General features: G+C 37.0%; 2 protein-coding genes across 2 annotated transcripts in view; both read right to left on the bottom strand.

Annotated features, from left to right (window-relative positions):
- Positions 1 to 224: 224 nt before the first annotated feature.
- On the bottom strand, positions 225 to 13416 carry sigirr (single immunoglobulin and toll-interleukin 1 receptor (TIR) domain). The gene is made up of 9 exons (XM_028448521.1): positions 13162 to 13416; positions 7786 to 7993; positions 6492 to 6619; positions 5602 to 5742; positions 5380 to 5523; positions 3792 to 3894; positions 3517 to 3667; positions 3080 to 3257; positions 225 to 748 (listed from the first exon to the last, which is right to left on the bottom strand). Exons 1-9 carry the CDS (start codon positions 13241 to 13243, stop codon positions 579 to 581), a joined length of 1305 nt encoding a protein of 434 aa, XP_028304322.1. The 5' UTR covers positions 13244 to 13416; the 3' UTR covers positions 225 to 578.
- A 1531-nt stretch (positions 13417 to 14947) lies between these two features.
- The window catches only part of LOC114464882 (anoctamin-9), a 33428-nt gene continuing 26265 nt past the window's right edge, over positions 14948 to 22110 (bottom strand). The window contains 2 exon segments of the mRNA XM_028449522.1: positions 14948 to 16172; positions 17903 to 18015. Coding sequence (XP_028305323.1) covers positions 16157 to 16172; positions 17903 to 18015 — 129 coding nt within the window. The 3' untranslated portion in view covers positions 14948 to 16156.

Below are 22110 nucleotides of genomic sequence, written 5' to 3'. Positions count from 1 at the left end.
GTGTGTGTGTGTGAGACATTGTGCTGATGAAAGCTGGTGAAACGTCAGCCACGCCCTGTCAACATTTTTTTCTCCTGCTCAGACAGGAACAAAACCAGACCTTCCTTTATTTACACTCATTTTACAGCAGGTGTAAACTACCTCACAATGAATTTATTACTAGACATGAAGTACTATATTATTATATCACACCTGCAATGGTAAAACAAAAAATCACAAGCCACTGACATCTTTCACAGCTTTTATTAGAACTCCAAAGTGTCTCCTGTCCTTTTTTAACCGCTGTGAAACTCTTCCTGTTTCTGAAGCTATGCTGCCCCCTACAGGAGACATTAAATATAACATTGTTTGTGAAGCTGAAGTCAATAAAAACTATTCACAAACATTTCTTTAGAAAAAAATTAAATTGTAGTAAAATGAAGCCATTTTAGACAGACACTAAAACTCTGAGTAAAGATGACAGGTTTGAATTATTAATGCAGGTTGATTGTAACAATAATCTGTACAGTTTGGCTTTATGTTGAATAAATATTGAGGAATACTTTGTAGATCCTAAATATTTACTGAAGCAGTGGAGATCACATGTCCTCAGTGACCAGGCAGTAGAAGTCTGAGCGCGCTCCGTAGTTGCGAGATCCAAGGTCCGACACGTCGATGTCTGGAGGTCGCTGCTCATTGGATGAGACGTGAGCGACAGGAAGGACGGGCGCTTTGCACGCCAGAGCTTTATGAACAGCGTGTCGGACACCTGGGAGAAAAGGGCAAACGTCACATTTCTGTTAGTTCAATAAGGGTTTGATCAATAAAGGAAGTCGATATATCAGAGGAATTACCAATATTCAATACTTCATTTTAGCGCTGATATCGGCAACTTTTTACTTTAACTCCTTAGAATGGAAAAAAAATATCTGTACTTCTTACAATTTTGTAAGAAAAATTAGTTCGTTACTTTTAAGACCTTGAAGATGATGTCATGACGTTAAAAGTCGCAATATAACAACCGCGATGCAGGAGGAGCCTAACAAGGACACGCCTCCACTCCAGAAACCTGGAGAACATGATTTTCTTATGGCTAAATACATATTTGTGGTAGTTGAGCTTTTTTTCTGTTAGGTCCCTTATTTTTATGATTAATAAAAAACATGTTAAACTCAAAGCTGCTCTGGGTTTAATTGAACATTTACAAATTGTATCTATAATGAGTCCTAAATTCTCCAGGTGTTCAAAGGTAAAATATTTAATTTATTTTCTAGTACCACTTTTCTACAAGTTCTTAGAAAAAAAAAAAATGGAATTTGTTGGTTTAAAAACCCTGTCTTGTTATTGAAGGGACATTAGTTTTACTTTTTTACTTAAGTACATTTAGTAGAAAGTCCTTTTTTTAAACTTTTACTCAAGTTAGGGAGCAACATCAATACTTTTACCAGAGTCATTTTTTATTCAAGTATCTATACTTTTACTTAAGTACTGAAAACTAGTACTTTTGCCACCTCTGGCCAATACCGATAACAAGCCGATGATATCGTGCATCATTTGTCCAAACATTGCTGTGCTTTCTTTCAGACATTTCCCTCACCTTTCATTATCTAGTCTCCACATCATCACAGACTACACGCCTGTGTCACAGAAATAAAGCTTATTTGCACTATTTTAATACTATACAGTTGATGTTACTGCTCCACTGTTTCATCTGCTGTGCACTTTATTGATCTACTTTAGTGGAGGAAATGTCACCCTCTCCCTCCTCTTTGGTTTACAACACACCATGCTGCTGCGTGTCTGTAGCCCCTCCCCTCTCCTCTAACGCAGACAGACCAGAATAACTGAAACAAAGGCTCCAGACTGTACATGAACAAAAGATGATATTAAACCACTGCTCTTTGACTCTGATATGAACACAAACATTTTCATTTGAACTTAGTCAAATGTTAACCACAAAGGTCTGCCTCTTATCTTTTAGTGCAGTTTTCCTCTACAAAGCTGGGAAAACAAATGTGTTTTATGATGCCCTATTTGTCCAAGTTAATGATTAACTGAAGGTTTGTTTCATGCGACGCAACGACTACGCAGAGTTTTACTAAAGGTCTCCATCGTGGCTGGAGCATGAAATAAAAATAAACGTAACAAAAAGTACCATTAGAGCCATGAGTCGACTAAATACTTCCACCTCTGGATCAACATCAGCATTTGGTGATCGTCAGACATGAACATTCTCGTCTTTGATCCTTTTCAATAAATTAACATTTAAAAACAAACGCATGGTACGAGGACGCACTAGAGCAGACATGGGCAACTGGCAGCCCGGGGGCCACATTTGGCCAGCGGCCCCCAAAATAAATGCACAAAATGACAGAAAACAAGAGCAAGAATACATTAAAAAAAACACAAAGATTTACAACATTGCAGGAAAATACAGTAAAAGACATGAAGAAAACAGAAAATACTCCAAAAACACACAAAACTACTACAAAAATGAACAAATGACAACAGTAATACATGCAATTACTCAGAAAAATACACAAAATTACAAAAAAAAAATAAATGACTCCGCAAACCCACAGTACTAACAAACAAGCAAAACGACAAGAGAAATACACAAAAATTACTCCAAAAAATGCAAAATGACACACACAAATACACAATATGACTCTAAAAAACATATTTTCCAGGAAAAATACACACATACTACAGAAATGCACAAAATGCCTCACAACAAACAAAACAACAACAAACATACACAGAATGACAAAAAAACATACAAAATTACTATAAAAACTCTTCTTTCTTATATTAATGCTCAGATCACTCATTATCCTAAACGCTGACATGAATGTTGATCATGTGACCCTCCCATCAAACAAACACATTTTTGTGGGTCTGCTGTGATAAAAGTTGCCTACCTCTGCTCTAAACGATTATACTGGATCACAATCAAACTCATGTTCTTATTGGAAGTCGTGGGTTATACTTGTCACTCACCCACCGTTAAGCACAGCTGCTAACATGCTAACACAATGAAGGGATGGAAACGTTAACCAGTGGTTAACCACACCACTTAATCTAGGGCTGCAACACTTACCCAGGTCTCCACCAGGGTCAGCATCTGAGCGACAATCCAGGTATTCGGGGTCAAGGGTCAACATGGGGTCTTTGTCATCCTGCAAGAGCATCTGAGGGTCTCCTGCTGACTCATTGTGGAACACAACCTTACGGGGCATCGCTAATGCTAACTGCTTCCAGAAGACAGAGGAAGGAGTCTGAGAATAACACAGAAAATAACACTCATTAGCATTAAACATTAGCATCAATGTAATTGACCCAAACCCTGATTAACAGCCTTCTAAGTAATGAACATATTCCATACCACTCAACTTTACATTTGCCATGTTCCCCAAAGTTTTAAAGTACTAAAATAAAATATATAGAACAATAAAAAGGAGAATAGCAGGTGGTCATGATGAAGTCATAAAGAATACTATGAGTCACAGGGATAAACAGAGAGTCTAGAACTATTACCACTGAGTTGTGTCTCCAGGTCAGCACGGTGAGACGCTGCTGCTGCTCACTGAGCTGCTGCTTCACCTCAGTCATAAAATGTTTGGACTGACCCTCCAACATGATGAGGATGGGGCGATGACTTAACTCTAATAAGTGCAGTAGCCCCTGTCTGAAGAAAAACACGAGACGCTGTAGAATGTGCATGACAAACACTGTCCTCCAGTAGTGTGTCGTAGCAATACCAGCAGGGGCGTGTTTCATAATGTGTGTTTACGTGCACATCTGAGTCTGACCTGAAGTTATTGGTGCACCAGTCCTGCTGGAGGTAAGCGTATGAGAGCACTACGATGAGACGCCGAGAGCGACTTACGTTCATCAGCAGCTCAGCAGACGGATCTGCACACAAATGATGGTCGTTGTCACAACTTTGGATATTTAAGTGTACATCCCTGAAGCTGGTTAAAGATGCAGTATGTAGAATAGTAAGACATGTATAGAAACAACCACACTCCCCCTCCCCTCTCTGTTTCTAAACCTATGGTCCCTTACTGGTATTCTGGTGAATGGTCGAACTGTGGAGCTGAGAGACTGTGTTCTCTATAGAGTCTAGTGACAAATGTAGAGACTTTATCTTCTATTATTGGAAATTAGTTTTATCCTTTTACTGTCCTGTACTGTGATGCTATAATGACCTTTTAATTGCTCAGTTGCCCCACTTTCCTTCGGTTCTGGTCCTGGTCAGCCTGTGAGTATGATGTCATGTTGTGGATTGTCTGTTTTTGTCAGTGCTTTGTGGTCTGTTGTTTTAATGTCAATGTAGATGCCATTCTCTGTTTTTTCCACTGCAAAACAATTCCACCTACAGGTATTAATAAAGTCACCTGAACCTGTAAAGTTTTCTGATGTTTTAGAGACTCTGACATGAACGCTGGTTCATTCAAATCTGGCCTAAAGCGTATTTTCCCCTGTGTTTAAGTCCTATTCCTCTTACGCACTTCTAACCCTGAAATAAGTGCAGCGCCCCGATAGGGTGAAACATTATATTGCACTAGAAGTATGGATTTAATTTCATTTTAAGCCCCACGGACTCATAATATTGCAGAAGAGACTCCCAGAAAGAATCAATCCAAAGCGATACTGACGCTGTCACGGGGGTGGGGGGAGTCAAACAAGCACGCCAAAGGATTGACCATCAGTATTTCTAATATGTTCACATTTACCAGTTCTAGACGGGACAAAATGTATTACATTTCATTATATTTTATCCATGCGCCACGGAGCTTATCAGTTGTGTGTGTGTGTGAGAGACTCAAAAAACAACTTGCATACTGCAGCTTTAAGTTTCATCAAGCAGATCTGCAGTCTGTTAATCAGCCTCTTAGTTGTGTTGGAGCAAGGAGATAAAAGAAATGTGCTGCATTAGTGCATTATTGAATAGGCCCCTATGGTTCTAGTGTTTCTTCTAAGATTGATTTTGTGTATATTCTGCCTTATGCAGGGCACTGAGTGTCAGGAAAGAACCTAAGGACAGATTGAGCAGAAACTACAGACAGAACTGGTCAAATATAATAATAATAATAATAATATGAATGCATCAATTTTATATAGCGCTTTTTTGGACATTCAAAGACACTTTACAGAATGAAGGGATTATTCTTTCACTCTACACTTAGTGGTGGTAAACTACTATTGTAGCCACTGCTGCCCTGGGGCAGACCTACAGAGGCGAGGCTGCCAAAGTGTGCCACCGGCCCCTCCGACCACCAACAACACTCACTCACACACGACATTCATACAAGGAAAGGGAAAGATTTGCTAATGTAATTGTTAACAAAGGGGGAGAGCAGTCTAGAATAGATGGGTTTTAAGTCTGGGTCTTACCTGCACCAGGCAGGATATCATTTTCATTAAGGTGAACCTTGTACCCATTTTTATTCTCCAGGTGAGGTTTGAGGATGAAGTTGACAAACTTCCTGTCGTAGTAATTGTTCACATAAGAAATGTAGGCGTCGTAAAGTTTCCCATCTGAGAATGAGGAGACACAAACACACAGTTGTGTTATTAACACAATCACAGAAATAGTGCAGACAGTTCATGTGTCACCATTCAGTTCATGGTCTCCATAGGTATTCCTGTAGCACAGTTTGATGTTCAGGTGACACCTGGAGTACACGAGGACCCCAACACCCAGGAGGAGAAGCACCACAACGGCTGCATATACAGCAGCAGTGTGATTAGGACCATCTAAGACACACAGAACGAAAAAAATAACTATCATGAATATAAAATCCAGGGATGGAGCTGTTCTCGCACACATCAAACATTGATTAATCTGGTGAAATCCGTTGATCAGATCAAATCCCTATTGGGATCTTCTGTTTTGTTTCTCAATACGTCATTTGACGTTAAAATCACTACATTACTAAAAGGGTTCCCACACTTTTTTCACAATGATTTTTCAAAACTTTTCCAAAATATTTGACCAAATTTCCATGACTTAGCTTTGAACCACTAAGATCTATTCTACCAAGAATGAGCATGCCTTTGCAGTGTACTAATGTAACAGAGGTCTGACAGTGTGTTACAGTTACCGTAGCAGCAACAATGTGGTACAGGGAATGTAAGTTGTGTCAATCACTTATCCATGATAGCATCATACAATGACACAATTGCCTTCAACACCCAATTTTGCAATATCTTTTTAAAATAACGGTGCATCAGCTATTGAATGTAACATTAAACAACACCTAAGTGCTACCATGTTCAATTATATGATTATAAGATTACAGTTTCAATTAGCAGACACATTCATCCAAAGTGATGAATGACTTCAAGACTGGAAAATTGTTTTTTTCAAATTCCATAACTTTTTCAGGAATTTCATTAACGTAGGGACCTTGAACTACTATGATTTATGTTGTATACCTGGGGAAAAGCATTTATTATTTCTAATACCTGTACATTATATAACTTCATGCCCCACCAAGTCTTACTTGAGTTCTCTAGACTGAAGTTTAGAGAGACGTTCCTCACTGAGCAGCTATAGATGCCAAAGTCCTCCGGTTCTCTGAAGCTGATATTTATCAGACTTTGTATCGTCTGTTGTCCAGGACCAGACAACCTGAGGGCAGAGGCAGGAAACATCATAGAAGTATCTCTCTTTTACAACCAGCATCATTCATCAGAGTCTAAATAAGCACTGATCAAATGCTAACCTGTGCATGTTTGGAAATTAAAACGACTCTCAGTTATAGTCTCTAAAGGAGCAGAAAAATTAAACCATAAACCTGTATGTTTTAGTTTCAATTATTAGAGTTAATGCACAAGTACAGTATGTTTTTGTGCAACAGACCAAGTTGTACTAAGCCTTTATCTGTGCATATCCTAGCATAGCATCCAGCACTAACTCTACAGACTCTTAGATCAGTGGTTCTCGATTTTTTTTTTGGCTCTAGTCCCCCTTTCTCTTATTTCTGGATCCAAGTCCCCCCTTTTTTCCGACTGCAGCATTTTGCTTAGAAAACGATTTAAAAACAACTATAGATCATAATGATGGAATGAATGAGCAATAACACACATTTTAAAAAATCTCATTTTGTAAATAAGTGGAAATAAACAGTATTTAGTGCAGTGGTTCCCAACCTTTTCTGAATCGTGACCCCATTTTGATAAAGAATTTCTGGCGACCCCAAAGACATTTTATTTTTAGAATTAGTTTTTGATCATGTTTGAGCTGATATTTTTTTTTATTGCATTTTAGTTTAACTAGATTTACAGTATATTTCACAAGGTGAAAGTATAAAAGCACAGATTGTGTGTAGTTAGAAATAAAACAAATTCTAAAATTTACATTTACAAAAATCTATTTGAGTTTTTCATAAATTTCAGGTGGTCCCGACACCAAGGTTGATAAACGCTGATTCAGTGGCTCCTAAATAGATTCATTTCTATAGTTGTTACAATTTCCGGTCATATCACGCCTGGGGTGGGACCAAGACTGACACTTGTTAATTTTCCTCTCTTTCTCTTTCTCAAGTACCCCCTGTAGTGCAATCGTGTACCCCCATTTGAGAAACACCGTCTTAGATGATCAATGGATTTTTCCTCTTTCAATAATGTGTTTTTTTTAGTTTATAAACAACCGTTTAATGTTACATTTAGGTTTCAAACATATCAACATTGTCAACATCAAAATAGAAGAAAGTTTCTAAAGTAAGTGTTGAAGTGTAGAAGCAGTGACACATTCACTTTCACATGATGACTGATAAGAATGATTCATCAGATTACCATGATGATGTGTTCAGTGTGTAAAGTGTGTGGTTGGTGAGGGGTTGTGCGTCTTTGCTCCACTGCACGGCATCATCACATTCCTCCTCTGATGATTCCCACCAAAGGACAGCAGTACAGTTTAGTCTCACAGTGGATCCCACTGTTCTCCAGAGTTTAGTTAGGTCTCTGTTGGGTTGAAATTGTGGAGCTTTGGAACACTTTGACTCTGCAAGAAATCATGCCATTATTATTATTTTAGTTCACTGTATATTACTCAGAGACAGTAGAGGCTTTTACATTGTAGCTTTCCACCACTGGTATAATTGGTGCGAATTAAAAATGGTTTTTGTTTTGCCCTTAAGTCTCGTTGAAATAAGTGCTCTATAAATCCAATCATTATTAGGTCTATTAGAGAGGAAAGACAGGGAATACCTGAGCTATAAATTTATTTGTATAGCGCATTTCATAAACAAGGCAACTCCATGTGCATTACATGATCAAAAACTGCAACAGCTTAAAATCAATAAGAACATTAACATCGGCAGCAAAAATCATTTAAAATCATCAGTAAAACACTGGATGCTGGTCTATTTCATAATGTTTCGTGAGATGTCTCACTATGGGATGCACACTCCATCTGACCTTTCTGTTGCAGACAAGGAGAGCTGAGGTAAAGGTAGCACTGCCTTGGGCCACAGTGTTTTAAGTGGGAGCCCCCTGCCTCTGTCATCAAGGCATCAAAATCTGAGACAAACACCTACAATATGAGACATGTCCTCAGCTACATGATGAGTTGGTTGAAATGGAATATTGACAAATAAATGAAATTTGTCAAAATTCTTGTTAGTTTTCATTTCTAATTTCTGGTTGATTAAAACTAGCATTAGGAGGCCACAGTGCAGGGAGAACCGCTGGCATGGAGGTGAGGACATCAGTCTTAAGGTAGAAATCAAAGTTAAAACAGGCCAAAGCCATGTTAAAAAAAGGCCACTTTTTTTTTTTTAGCGGAATGCATCAGGTCACTAAAGTCTCACTCGTGTCATTTTCTGAAACTTGGCAGCCCTGGCTCTAGGATTACTTCATTGCCACATAAATCAAGTCCATTTAGTCTTATACTGAACTTTGGAAACACTTTAACATTACCTTAACTTCAAATTTCCTGAAGATCATGCGAATACTCTACACATCATTAGTGTCTACATTCAGTCGCCATAGTGCAATGTTCTGTGGATCACTAGAAAAAATGTCAATAAATCAAGAATCAATAAAGACTAGAAAAGTTCTCACTAACCACCGTAGTGTTGCTATGGAGTGTGATTTATACATCCTGCCCTATGCTCCTTTAAAGGAAGGAAGCCTTTAGTTAGGCAGTAAGTCTGACCTTCAGCTATTAATAAAATACAGACAGATACAAATTTTAACACTTAAAGCATAATTTGTGCCTAAAATATTTAAATTTGAACTGTCATAGTACCATATATACACATATATAGGCTCCTCCCAAAAACTTTAGCGTTTACCAAAAAATTATACTTCCACCCCAAAAGATAACCACAAATAATTTATTAAACTCAAAATTTGTATTATATTTTTGGGTATTTTTTTAAATACCAATGATAGGTAATGAATTCAATGATGTTTTCCAAAATGTTTGATTTCCTAATATTTCAAGCATAGGAACGTTTTACAGAATAATTATGTCAACTTACAGATTGGTAAACAGCACAGTTTCTTTTTCAAACTGCAGAACAAACACGACCGTGTGGCTTCAGTGCAGATCCTGGTGGACCGTGTGTGTGTGTGTGTGTGTGTGTGTGTGTAATCATGCTTGAAGGCAACCTTGTTTGCTTTCTCAGAGAAAAACCGAACAAACCTGTGAATCTAATGAATGAGTTTGGAGGAAAACATTTACTACAAACAGAAGAAAACCATTTAACCTGTCACGTATGAATTACCTGACTGTCAGGACTGTCCTGAACACCTGAAACAAACCAATGTTAGAGTATTTTTAGAGTATCCAAAAATGTTTGGAATCAATTCAGTAAACAAAACATCGTTATAATGCACGATGACAATAAGTATAAAATAAAGGAAGTTTTTCCTCTCCATCATGGCTGACGCTATGGCTCATGTGGAAATGTTGGATTTTTCATGAAAAAATAACTTTATATTTTGTAATGAGTGCTCTAAGTTCACTTGGTGTATTTGGCACTGTTTAAATAAAGTTAAATTGAATTGATTAATTTGGAGTAATCACCATTTGCCTTCAAAAACATTTTTTTAACTGCATCAGTTCAGCTCACTTGCAGGGAGTTTTCAAAGGAACTTTATATATATTGGTGAACTATCCACAGATCCTTCATTGATGTAAAAACCTTGTATCGTATCTGACCAATATGTATTGATCTTTATCACAGTTACTGTATATTTTGGGTTGTTGGGTACACCTCTCTGAATATATTGATTAACCACAAAGCATTTGCCTGTACTTCTCAGCATTAGCACTAGTATTTGGGACTAAATCTCTAACACACACTCATTTACATGCTTTAGCGAACAGAATACTTTTAAAGTCAAATATGTCGTGAGCATTGGGTTATTGGTGGTTTGCATGTCTGTAGGTCTTTCTCGATTATCTCTCATATCTAGAACAACTTTAAATGTGCTTTTTAGTTCAGGCAATTTTAGTATTGTGGCTTCAACTTTTCACATGTTGCACCACAGTTTATTGTTAAATGTGTGGGCCCACATGCGTCGTTATAAAAGAGGCACATAAAAAATACAGAAAATATTCTTATTACCATAACAATAGACTGATAAAAGTGGATACCTTTGTTATGAAGCATGATCTACAAGATCTTCCACAATGTTCCTTAGTTAGGTAAGTTTGGCTATTCCAAAAGCTTAAAAGGAGACATATCATGCATTTAAATCCTTCCTTTTTTACATAAAAATCATACAGTTATGGTCTATAAAAAGCGGAACTGCAATGCTTGGGTCTGAATTCCTCATTATTATAGCTCCACAGGTGCCTTTTCTACCCCTTTTCTGATGAGCAACTCCTTTTGGTGCGGTCTCTTTAAATGCAAATGAGACACTTCATACCCCGCCCCCTCTCCAGGATGCCATATCATCAAGGATCTAAAACGAGCACACAGAGCTAATATATGAAGACGGTGCAACTGCTAATGCTGCTAACAAAACAATGACAGGGACGTCTTATCATCACACTTTTTAGCGTTATTTACAGCTTACCGAAGTGCTCTGTTCGTCGTCTCCAAAGATAGAAGGAATTGAACCCTCAATCAGACGACGTCTTTTGGCAAATCCTTCTTTATACTGGCGGAGGTTGCTGAAGCAGTCATCCTTGAAGTGTTTCGCACGCACAAAAATGACCTTACCCACAGATGTGGGTACATTTCCGTGAAAAATAAAACTCAACCAGGCACTTCGAAAAGGTTCTGATGCTGGGAGACGTTGTAATGAAGCGTGTGGGTTACTACATCCAAAAATAGAACATTTTGACTTATCCTCTCGTAACTTCGGCATCCTTGAGCTTGGACTACAAAATAAAAGTGAGAAATAAAAATGGCGGATTGCTCGAAGTGTTGGGCCTGGAGTCGATGTCCTAATTTGGCAGTTCCGCTGCAAATACTGTGACGTTATTGTTCAAAAAACGTAATAGAGAATAGAAAAATCAAAACAGATTGAAAAATATGGCCAAAACAGAATATAAAGATATCAAGCACCTGAAGAGACTAATTTGAACTTTTCTGTACTTCTAAACACTCTAAATATACAACAAAATGCATTTAAGGGCTGTGGATTCAGCATGATATGTCCCCTTTAAGCCTCCTAATCAATAAATGTTTTAATGTTAGATCATACACCTGACCATAATCAATCAAAGTCCCTGAATTAGCCTTCAAACAACTGCTGTGTTGAAAAATGTATACAGTTTACTCTAATGGCATTTTTCTATATGATCACTTTAAAGTTAAAGAAACATAAGTTACACTATTATGACATACAGAGGTGTAAAGTGTACTCATATCTTATTCTAGTAGAAGTACTGTTACGTGATTGAAATTGTACTCAAGTACAAGTAAAAGTAAGTCATACATAAAATACTCAAGTACAAATAAAAAAGTAGCTCATTTCAATAGTACTCAATGTAAAAGTTACTAATTAATTTCACCCCCCACGTTTATTTTTGGTAATAAATCTTGCCACAGTTCCTTTGCATACAGTAAACATCTCATGTATGAACTTAAACATTTTGCCCAATTGGAGCTTATATTATTTACTACAAAGGCATCTGTATAAAATAAAAGGTTTGTCAAAATGTAGAATTATTTTTAAAATAAAATAACAAATTAAAATTAAAACATTATGTGTAATCTGATTGGTTGGCTATGATGTGATGCATTACGTTTAATCTGATTAGTCGGCTATGATGTGATGCATTACGTTTAATCTGATTGGTCGGCTATGATGTGATGCATTACGTTTAATCTGATTGGTCGGCTATGATGTGATGGAATATGTGTAATTTGATTGGTCGGCTATGCTGTGATGCATTACGTTTAATCTGATAGGTTGGCTATGATGTGATGCATTATGTTTAATCTGATTGGTTGGCTATGATGTGATGCATTACGTTTAATCTGATTAGTCGGCTATGATGTGATGCATTATGTTTAATCTGATTAGTCGGCTATGATGTGATGCATTATGTTTAATCTGATTGGTCGGTTATGATGTGATGCATTTGATTGCTTTCTGTTAATTTCATTTTTTGTAGTTTCACAATGTCCGTTGGTCATTTTTAAAACGTACTTAAGTACAAGTAAAATTACTGATTTAGAAAAATACTAAAAAAAAAAAAAAAGTACCTGTAAAAGCAACTCAATTACAGTAACGTGAGTACGTGTAATATGTTACTTTCACCTCTGATGACATATTTAATTTACATCATGGTAAATGTTCCATGTTGATTCCTAATAGGAACAGGTCAGAGATGTTTGGGATGAGAATAAGAGACTAAAGTCAACAATAAGCAGGTGATGATGTGACGACAGTGCAGTTCCCCGCATGCGCTACAGAGGTTCAGAATAAACAATGCACAATCGTAAATAATCAGTGTTTTTTCTGTGCGTTTAGATTATTATTTTGTTTGTTTTTTTGTGGGTTTTAGAAATATGCTGCGACTTCCGGGTTCAATGTCCGAATCATGTCCTGTTGCCGAGCAACGGTGCGTGACAGGTGACCCTGGTCACGTGCTCCAGAGTCAAACTACAGATTACAGCTTAAAGTCATAATTAATGAGCGACTTTCAAACATTTATTAAAACAAAGACCACCAATGTGCGTTGATATATTTGTAGTTTCTTACCTGTTCCAAGTTCGGTCCCGTCCTGTAACCCGGATGATAATAGTAGCGTGAAGACGAATACAATGATTAAAATCACAGCCATGAGCCTCACTTTGAGTCGTGTTCCGTCCACAGGTGTAAAAAGACTCCTACATCCCCTCCACCGATACGAGCTGGTACTTTATTATACTTTAGTTACTACTACTACACACTGGACTTCAGCTTTCCGCACCTGGAAAAATTATCTGCTGCTCGGACGCCTATTGGCTGAGCTTAACCACGTGACCAGCACACCGGCTTCCACTGACCCAGTAAACCCCAGTGGACTGAACAGAATGGGAAATAAAAGGAATAAAGGAAATAAAAAGTTATACTTTAGGTTTATGACTTAGTCAGAAAAACAACACTACAGTGTTGAGTTTAAAAACTCCTTCTTTTTACATATTTAAAGGGTGTACTAGTCATGTTTACATCAACAATGTTTTTCTTTTCTTTTTTTTTAAATTTATGATAAAAGATAATAACATTAATTTAAAAAAAAAAAAGAAAAGATCTTTAAAGTAATTTTCGGGGAAATTATTTTATTATTATTATTATTATTTTAGAATTGATAATAAGCAGACATAGTTAAATTGTGTTTTTTGTCTTTCCTCTTTATTTATTAAAAAACACACTACAAATAAAGTGCTTTTCTTCACATTATTCTTGATATTGTTTTGTTTGTTTCTACAAACAACACAGCATGTGTGTTGGAGGATCTTTTGACGTGTCTTACTGTAACTTGTGATGTGTATTGGAGCAGCCACATTAGTATATCCATCCATCCATCCATCTTCATACCCGCTTATTCCCGTTTAACAGGGTCGCGGGGGTCTGCCGGTGCCAATCTCCGGCTCTCATAGGGCGCTGGGCGGGGGTACACCCTGGACAGGGCGCCAGTCCATCACAGGGCAACACAGACACAGACAACCATTCATTCTCTCATTCACTCCTAAGGGCAATTTAGAGACTACATTAGTATATGTTATATCTAAATGTTAAGGTTACAAGGGGCGGGATCAATTAGCATATGCGCGAAACATTTAGATTTAAATTTAATATTTAGATTTAAACATTTAGATTCAAATTTAACATTTAGATATAAGATTAAGCATTTAGATATGATGTATAACATTTAGATTTAGATTTTAACATTTAGATTTAACATTTAAGATTTAGATATAACATATACCTTTTAGATTTAGATATTTAGATTTAATGCTTTTTTTTTTTACCTATATATATGTGGTTAAATGTTGTGTTAAATGTAGGAAAATGTGGTAAATATGAGAAAAGTGAGTTAAATAATGAAAATGTGTTAGCTACAACTTTCATACTAAATTTTTACACTTGGCACCCCATAGTAGCGATCTGTTTGTTGTTTATTTTTGGTTCAGTGTCTTCTAAGCCCATGTGGGCCAGGCACGTGTGTGCATGACACTTAAATTAAATCAATCAATCAATAAAAACTAACTTGTGATGGGGGTAAGATGGCGCTGAGCGTTCCTTTCTGCAGAGCATCATGGGATGGTTTAATCTTCTTCTAAGGCTGTGGTTAGTTTTCTATCCAATCAGGTGCCTTAATTACTTTGGCATTATAGAGAAGCCTCAACAAAATGTCATGATATAATTTTCCTTTCAGATATTCCCACAAAATGTGTGACTACTGCCTCAAAAATAATGGTGAACACAATGCAAAAAAAAAAAAAAAAAGTGGTTAGCTTATTTGTAATGCTTGTTGAGCCAACTATTTTAGTGTCTGTTTTAAAAAAAAAAAAAAATAGAAAGAGATAAAAGGTTCTTCTGGGTCACACGGGTGGTAATTCTATTTTTGGGGTTTCCTATACAGTATGTACATTACAAATTCAATAATACATCAAATAAATAGATTTTTATACAACGTACCAAAATAGTTTTTCCCCCAGTCAAAGATACTATAATCAAATTACACACCCAAATGCAACACAGTGTTACTCTCATTACAAATTCAACATGTTATATTGACACATGCTGTAGATCAGGTTTAGATTCTTGGTCTGATCTATTGTTAATGTCTGAGGGACATTCATTTCTTTAACCCATGGTACACATTTACAAACAATTTTTCAAGTTTTTGGTTTGAATGGGATATACTGTTTGTGGGCATGTTTTTCTAATGTTTACTCAGATATCCATGTTCTGTAAGTAAAAGGATTGTGGGAGTAACAATTGTATGTGATAGCCATACGTGTCCTGGACAATCCTAGTCCTTGAGGGCTGCAGTACTGCATGTTTAAGAAGTCTTTCTGCTTCTACACACCTTTCTGAAATGATTGCAACATTATTCTGCTCAGCAGGTTAAAACCAATCTGTTCACTGCAATCATCATCTTTCAACAACAGACAAACCTGTGTCAGCTGATAGGATCAACAATATGTGACCCTGATCTGAATTGTTCAAAAGGGAATAATGAGCTTCAAGTTCATTTTAATCAAACATGACATAATATCAAAAAGCCAAACATAATTTCATCAAATTTTTAAAAAAACACCACGTTTCTGACTGTAATAGCAGGTATTTCAGCTGCTTTTTGTTTTGCATTGCAAGGCAATATTTCAACACAATCAGCGCTATTTGGTGTAGCATTATAAATTAATGTTGTGCTTCCAATAAAACACAAACACACAAACACACAGCTCACAAACACAGTAGAGCAAACCAACAGCAAGTCACTGGTGCATTCTTTACACAGCACAGGAATACGTTCACAATCTGTAAGATTTGTTTTGCCAGAAAAGAAAATGAGTTCATCTTCACAGTCCTTCATGGATGAAACTCCAGAGGTCGACACTTAGCCTCAGCTTTCCGTCTCAGAGCTCCAGGGCGGTGATTAGCAGCCGTGACTTTGACCCACCATGTGACGGGCTGAATATTCAGAAGCACAAGGCGTGACTGCATCATGTTGTCAGAAAGAAACCTACTTCCGGTCTATAAATAGTCACACTTCAAATGACCTGCAAGAAGTAAAATACATTTATGAGAAATACAACTTACCCTGACAGACAAAGCATTGTCTAATAGACGCCTTAATGGCCCACGTCATTGAGTGACGCCGCTGGCTAAAGCATAAATATATATAAACACTAGATGACTCAAGCAAGATTCGGCAGCGTAGCTGAACGACGGCCATCTTACCTTAGACAACTGACATTCTGACATTCTGACGCGCTCTACGGTAGCTAGAAGTTAAGGGTATTTAAACAAAAATACCATTAACTCGATGAAATATTGACAAATTTACAAACAATTTGTCTTATTACAAACTTTATTATACGTAGGAATGACACAGGACACTTGTTGAAATTGCCACTTGCCGTTTGAAAATTGAGCAAGTTAGGGTGTCTGAGGTAAGATGGCCGCCACGTTGCTACGTCGCTCCCCATTGTCGAAAACCGCGGGTATGTCATCTAGTGTTTATATATGTATATGTATATCTATGGTGGTTTGCCTCCAGGCTACGCCCCGCCCAACAAAATACGTCATGATGTTTACAAACAATCAAAGGGTCTATATGGTGTAGGTTTATTTTTCATTTACAAAATCAAACAGACTATTTAAAGCAAGGACATTACTGGACCTCTGACTGTACTGTATGTCACTCTTAAAGAGTAACTAAACCCCAAACCAACTTTTTTTGTGCTGTACACAAATGTATTTGTATTAATCCTAGTCCCACTCTTCACATTTTAGTAAAAGTATTTTAATTTTGTGTGTTTAGCTGTAAAATGTCAGTGACTGCCCTCTAAGGGTTGAACGCTGCTATTACAATTGAATTTTGCTATTGGCTGAAAGAGATTCTTTAGATTCCCCTGTGTCATCAACTTTCACTGTTGGCCCCGCCCCTCCTATAAAAGCTGAGAGATTCAAAAGTAAGAGAAAGGGGAACTAGAGCCTAAACAGTTTGAGAACTGCTGGTATAAAACATTTAATGTTGCTAACATTAGCATAGCATGTAAACTCCCGGTCACTAGGTGTCAGTGAACGCACCATCAGACCTTGTTAAACTACCTCACTGCTCAATACATTTTAACTTCCATCCATCCATCTTCATACCCGCTTATTCCCGTTTATCAGGGTCGCGGGGGTCTGCCGGTGCCAATCTCCCGCTCTCATAGGGCGCTAGGCGGGGGTACACCCTGGACAGGGCACCAGTCCATCACAGGGCAACACAGACAGACAACCACTCACTCATTGACTCCTATGGGCAATTTAGAGACTCCAATCAACCTTACAGTCATGTTTTTGGATTGTGGGAGGAAGCAGGAGTACCCGGAGGAAACCCACGCAGCACGGGGAGAACATGCAAACTCCACACAGAAAGGACCCAAGTTTCCACCCCAGGGCTTGAACCCAGGACCTTCTTGCTGTGAGGCGGACGTGCCACCGTGCGCCCGCATTTTAACTTTATTTTCATAAAACATACTGGGAACTTTTATCGATGTATGTGGTTACTTTTTTTTGTTTTCTTAAAATAATTTCAGAAATTAACAGAATCTGAATCTGTTGTAGAAGCAAAAGTTTATTTGTAATTTGACAGTTTGATAAACATACCATTTGTTTTGGATATTTGTACTTGAATTACAGTTAGTTACCATTTACAAGTTCTCCCAAGTTTAAAAAATACAAAATAAATACATAAATGACTTGTATTTTATTTTTTCCATTTTGTATTGGACATTTTTACCTGAGTTCCTCTTTCAGCCTGTTGAGTTTATCAAACAATCGGTCGTTCTTCACCTGCATGGGAGCACTGGGCACAAACCAGGCAGCCACAAATTTACATATGACGACGACATGCTGCAAGCAGAGAGGGCTTAGATTAGTGTCTGAAAAGGATAGTATGCACACTTCACTTACTAAACTGGTCAGAGAAGGATTCAGTCAGCATCAGAGAGATTGCGTACTCAAAAGGAATAATGGATGAAATGGGACATTTCTCTGTTTTTCAATTAGTTAAAAAGAAAGTACGAGCTTTTAGCTTTAGCTCATCACTAAAAACAAAGCAATAGCAGTACGTCTACTCTAAAGTAAAATGTAAAGGCAGTGGTGGACAAAGTGGAAAAAAAGGAGCTGATGAAGTAGGATTACATTTATTAGGAATACGATCATTACAAAAACACCTGAAAACCCTTATAGCAGTGTCTCTTAAACTTTATTGCCCCATGTACCCCTTAGCCCAGGTTATACATTATTTATTTGTATCTTTCCTGTGTCTCGTCCAACATTAACCTTGAATTTAGGCCTTTTTATGCATTTATTTCTGATGTTTTGCTCATTTTAGAATTCAAACTTCACCTTTTGGTGTATTTTCAAAGGTTGTGCCACAAATTAATATTGATGAATGAGGAAAAAAAGTGTGTGAATGTAAAAAAAAAAATCTTTAATGTTAAAAAGAATAAACTGACAAAGGTGTTCAAGTAAGCTTTGGGGTACATGTACCCCAGTTTGTGAACCACTGCTTTATAGTAAGTTGACTTTTTTTTAGTGATGTGCATCAGTTCTCCCCACGACAGGTGGTTTCGTGTTTTTCTAAGAGTTAAACTATTCATATTAACTCAAGAACAAAAAATATTATATAATAAAATTATGTGTTGTGTGCTGAATCTTGATATGTAATTTATGGCATCATTTTATACCTGAATATTTTGCAAACAGGTAGAGTTTCATTTTGATAAATTATCAGTTTAATTTAATTTTTGTATTTCTATGTGGTGTGTATTTCAGTTAATGTTCTTATGTATTATTTATGCTTTGGTTATTGTGTTTTATTCAGGTTTATTCTTTTTTTCTTTTCTGTGTGAACGTTATTTGTACATCTAATTTACTGTAATCTGTTTGTTGTACTTCGCAACTGTCATGATATATAGTCTGTGATGTAGACCCCAGGAAGAATAGCTACTGCTTTAGCAGTATAGCTAATAGGAAAATAATCTGTGAAGGTTCCTGAACATTAAGCATATTTTTATTAATTTCCTTCTGCTCTAATAAACTTTAATAAAGTATAATCTTATCTTAAATGCCTTGTTTCTTCCTTCAAAGGTGTGTCTAATAGGTTTAAATTAGTGGTGGGACTAGATTAAAAAAAAAAAATTAAAAAAGAAATCTAATTAAATAGATAGACTTTTAATTAATTGCATGACAATATTTGCCACAAGAAGTAGTAGAAGTTAGCAAACTTTCTAAAACAAATTTCAATTTCAAATTTTGTATTAAAAAAAACAAAAAAAAAACAGCACTTAGTACAAAACATTCCAGAGAAGTGGAAACTGAACAAAGTAAAATAACTTGAATATTTGTGGCATGAAATAAAAAGAGCAACTGATGAAGCTGTTTTAGTTTAAAATAGTCTTTCTACAGTACGTAGCAGTTGATAAGTTGGGTCAGATCAGCACATTTCTCTCCCCCCAGCCAAAAGTATGCATTGATTAGATGACATAAGTTCTGATCAATTTCAATATTAAGGAGCTTTTTTTAAAGTTTGTATTTTCTGACAAAAATGTCATGAATTTTAATTCTTAGTTTTATTACTTCTGCCTTTTGCATTTAGTCCAAGCTGTCGTGTTCTGTTTAGTTTTTGTTTGTGTTGTGGTTCTCTTTTAGTCATTGTGTCTTTGTTTATTCTGTTTGAGTCTGGTCTCCTGTGTTAAGTCTTGTCTTTGTGTTTCAGGTATTCCTGCTCGTGGCTCCACCCCCAATGATGTCAGTGTGTTTGAGTTGTGACTGATTAGCTGCCTCATGTTTTGCACCCAGGGGGTCTTTCATCAAAGTGTTCCCAGTAGAGCCAGGCTTATGGTTTAAACCTGGTTCAGCTAAGCCGTCCGTGACCATGCCGGCTTTTACCATTTCATCAAACTCTTCTCAGCTAGAAGCTCCCCAGCTGAGCCGAGCCAGCTGACAGTAAGTACACGTCCTCATAAGACCCACGAGATTGATCACAGATTTAATGATTAGAGAGTGACGGTGAATGAATGAGAAGTCAATAAAAACCAATGCTGACACCAACAGGACGTGACGTCATCTGTTACTGAAATAATGTGAAAATAAAAGACGGACACGTAAAAAAAAAAAAAAAAATGGCCGACTGAGTATTTCAAAAGTAGTAAAGGGTTAAAAAATGTAGTAGTCAATTTATCATAGCAAACAACTGAAGCATGTGATCAAACACTGATTGTGAGCGTTTGATAAGTTTTTTGAACACCTGTCAGCGTTTAATAAAAGATGATGTAACTCACAATTAAATAAGTCATTTATGAGACTTGAGTGTTTGAATATTTTGTTGAACTCGGCACTAAATGAACAGCGGGAGCAGGCAGCGGTGCTGTTGGATGTCGCATCCAACACTGTAGACGCTGCAGGTGCAGGTGAGCACGGGAGGTGCGTGCACTATGCGCACATCCGTCATTGGGAGCCTTAGTGCTCTGCCCTGTGACTGTCCCTGAAGCCCCTCCCTCTCTGTATATCCACAGCTTTCTCATCAATATCTGATCAATGAATGGACACATTTAAACGGAGGCGATGGATACGCACGTATCCTTGTATATTACTACGAATGGTTTAAACACATGCAAACATCTCATTAAAAATACCGTACACATTAAACATGTAATAAGAAAATGATTCTATCACCATTTATATGGATTTAAAATCATATTAAAACATTTACCACATTATTCTGTTTAATTTCCTTTTAAAATACTGTATTAAAGCTGTATTTAAAAAAAAAAATTAGAAAAGTCTTTTTGACTCCTTTTTCCTTTATTGAGTGTTTTAAAGCATCAGTAAATGACTTCTTTAATAATGATGACGTGGTTTCATGAGAGTGCTTCTGCAGCTTAAACCTGGTCGGGAGCAGGTTTGACTCACAGACTGTGTTACTATGGTAACCCAGGTGTTTTCTCTGACGAAACGGCCGTTCCAGTTAGAACCCAGCTCAACGGAGCCAGACTATTAGGTTAAACCTGGACTTAACCCTGAGCTGGGTTTGATGAAATACCCCCCAGGTGTGACCCATTCCCAATCAAGCCTCCCTCCCTCACTGGATCATTCTATTGTTGACCCTCCTTCTGTCCTGCTGCGTTTATTCCCTGGTTTTCCTTGTGCCCTGTTAGATTTTTGGTTTTTGAGTTTGGAAGAAACATGGACTGGTTCCAGGAACGCTATGCCTGCATTCTGCCTCCTTCTCTCTCTGCATTTGGGTCCACACTCCCATCAACACACTGTGACACAAGCTTTGCTTTAGTTAAACATAAACTATTAGTCTACTAAATAAACACTGTCCTTCTGACAAAACAAATCACGCTGTCCCAATGAAAGATTTGTTTTTCCTGCACATGACGTGTTTGTATTTTCCTTTTTTTTAGCCTCTGTTACTTCTTTTCTTTCACTCAATCTGTTTGTTGTTTTGTCAATGAATGAGTTTATCGAGCCTCACAAAAGAAGTGTTTGGAGTGTTGGTGCCAATCTGACCTTTTGTTTATTTTGGAGTATGCACAGTACGCTTTCATGTGTTTTGTAAAACACTGTAAATCAGACCTTATAACAATCAGATGTGCTATTTAATGTGTTACTGTCATATTTCAGTGATACGCTTCACGCTGGTCTCACTATTTTATTCTCGGTGGATACTACTGACATTTAGAGTTTAATCAAAAACCATTTAGTAAAAAAAGGTCACTTTAAAATTGAAGAAATTGATCCACAACTCATTTTGAGTGAGAATCATACCTGTCAAATTTTGGATTTGAAAATATGTTACATTTTCTGGCCATTCAACAGTCCCAACCAAGCTCCAGTATCTTGTATATTTTAAGACAGGTGTACAAAAATTCTAAATTACACATTTGTCAACCATTTACTAAATAGAATTACTGTAAGTGATTAGAATGTGGGAGG

Source organism: Gouania willdenowi, chromosome 6 (genome assembly GCF_900634775.1).
Source record: "Gouania willdenowi chromosome 6, fGouWil2.1, whole genome shotgun sequence".
NCBI classification, from domain to species: Eukaryota; Metazoa; Chordata; class Actinopteri; order Blenniiformes; family Gobiesocidae; genus Gouania; species Gouania willdenowi.
Note: the sequence above shows the minus strand (reverse complement) of the source record. Positions and strands in the feature narration are given on the sequence as shown.

Excerpts from the sequence above, each read along its gene's own strand:
- sigirr (XM_028448521.1), bottom strand. The coding sequence starts at position 13,243 with ATGGCTGTGATTTTAATCATTGTATTCGTCTTCACGCTACTATTATCA. Across the intron at positions 7,994-13,161 it reads CGGGACCGAACTTGGAACAG|AGTCAAAGTGTTCCAAAGCT; the intron begins GTAAGAAACTAC and ends GATTTCTTGCAG. Across the intron at positions 3,668-3,791 it reads TGGTGCACCAATAACTTCAG|ACAGGGGCTACTGCACTTAT; the intron begins GTCAGACTCAGA and ends GTTTTTCTTCAG.